At 50.3% G+C, this 1662-nt stretch overlaps 1 protein-coding gene across 1 annotated transcript in view; it reads right to left on the bottom strand.

Annotated features, from left to right (window-relative positions):
- Positions 1 to 743: 743 nt before the first annotated feature.
- Positions 744 to 1662, bottom strand: part of LOC116054995 (mediator of RNA polymerase II transcription subunit 31) — a 6533-nt gene continuing 5614 nt past the window's right edge. Inside the window, exon 4 of the mRNA XM_031306746.2 lies at positions 744 to 1062. Within this exon, the coding sequence (XP_031162606.1) occupies positions 849 to 1062 (214 nt within the window). The 3' untranslated portion in view covers positions 744 to 848. The remainder of the gene's footprint in view (positions 1063 to 1662) is intronic.

Here is a 1662-nt window from a genome sequence, read left to right as displayed (position 1 = left end):
AAAAAACAGTTGATAAACGCCACACGCAGGACGCAATCCCAGCTCTCCTGGGTGACAGTCCTGTGTTTTACCCCTCCGCCCCCCCGACCAGCCTCCGTCCTTTCATACTACTCGCTACGGCGATGATTCACATGTAATGTAGGTCAATAGAGGCCAGACGGTGTTGATTGACACGCTAAAAAACGAGTATGCGTCTTGATAACACGCAAAAACGGCATACAAATTGGCGTGTCATACGTACGCCACTTCATGAGATCAGTCTGCATTTATCTGGTACGTCAGCTGATCGGGGAAATAGAAAGTTTGTCCACCAAGAGCACCAAGTCTATGTGTGTGTGTGTGTGTCTGCATGTGTATCTGTGTCTGCGTGTGTGTGTGTGTGTCTGCGTGTGTGTGTGTGTGTCTGCGTGTGTGTGTGTGTCTGCGTGTGTGTGTGTGTGTGTGTGTGTGTGTGTCTGCGTGTGTGTGTGTGTGTGTCTGCGTGTGTGTGTGTGTGTGTGTCGCAGTCAGGTCCCATCTAAGGAATTCTCATAGAAAATGTTTAAAGTCTGCGTGTGTGTGTGTGTGTGAGTGACTGTCTGCGTGTGTGTGTCTGCGTGTGTGTGTATGTCTGTGTGTGTGTCTGCGTGTGTGTGTATGTCTGTGTGTGTGTGTGTGTGTGTGTGTGTGTGTCGCAGTCAGGTCCCACCTAAGGACTCCTCATCAAAAATGTAAAAAAAAAAAAATAAATCAACATCGGCCTATAATTCCAGGATCAGTCAGTCTATAATCCACCCTTTGATTATCCAAAACGCCTCCCACCAGAATCCACGTTTGGCGTTGCCGTGCTGCGGCGGCGGCGGCTGCTGCTACTTGGTGGCAGCGTTGCCGTGCTGCGGCGGCTGCTGCTGCGGCGGCTGCTGCTCCGCCAGCGCCTGCTGCAGCCGGGTGCGTTTGCGGGAGTAGTGCTGCCAGTGCAGCAGCTGCTGCTCGTCTATGAACTTGGTGCACTGAGCGTTGACCAGCTCCTTCCTGAAGTGCTCGTACTGCAGCAGCTCCAGCATGTGCAGGCAGTGGGGGTACCTGCAGGGGGGGGGGGGGGGGAACGACAAGTCAGGTTACAGGGTTCATACGCATTTTAACTAATACTTTTCAACAGGGATGTCCAGATCCGATCATGTGATCGGAAATCGGGCCCGATCACGTGGTTTCAGACTAGGGCTGGATGATCAATCGAAAAATAATCGTAACCAAAATTCAGAGCCTATAACCGACGTAATTTTACCAAGTCGGTTATTTCGGTCTTTTAATCCTATTAATATTTCCGCGGCCGCCCACTGTGTGTTAATGTACTTTCCCCTTAAAACATAATACGGCCGCCGCGTGTGTAGTCACGTGACTCCGCCCCGTCCAGTCTGCGACCATAGGTGCTTTCCGATCGGATAGTACTTGTACTTTTTAGAGGAAAAGTCCACTTCTAAGCAGTTCTAAGAACTACTCTCCCCCAAAATCTTTTTTCCCCGTTTGCATTCCCACTGGCCGAGTGGCCATAGGGACTGGTAGGAGGGGTAAGGGAGGGATGTAACCATGGCAACGGTCTTTATAGCATCGTCACTAGACCTTAGCGCCACATACAACAACAACAAATGATGCTAATACTTGTGCACTTTTCCTTTATTAAAT

This window comes from Sander lucioperca, chromosome 13 (genome assembly GCF_008315115.2).
Source record: "Sander lucioperca isolate FBNREF2018 chromosome 13, SLUC_FBN_1.2, whole genome shotgun sequence".
NCBI lineage: Eukaryota > Metazoa > Chordata > Actinopteri > Perciformes > Percidae > Sander > Sander lucioperca.
Note: the sequence above shows the minus strand (reverse complement) of the source record. Positions and strands in the feature narration are given on the sequence as shown.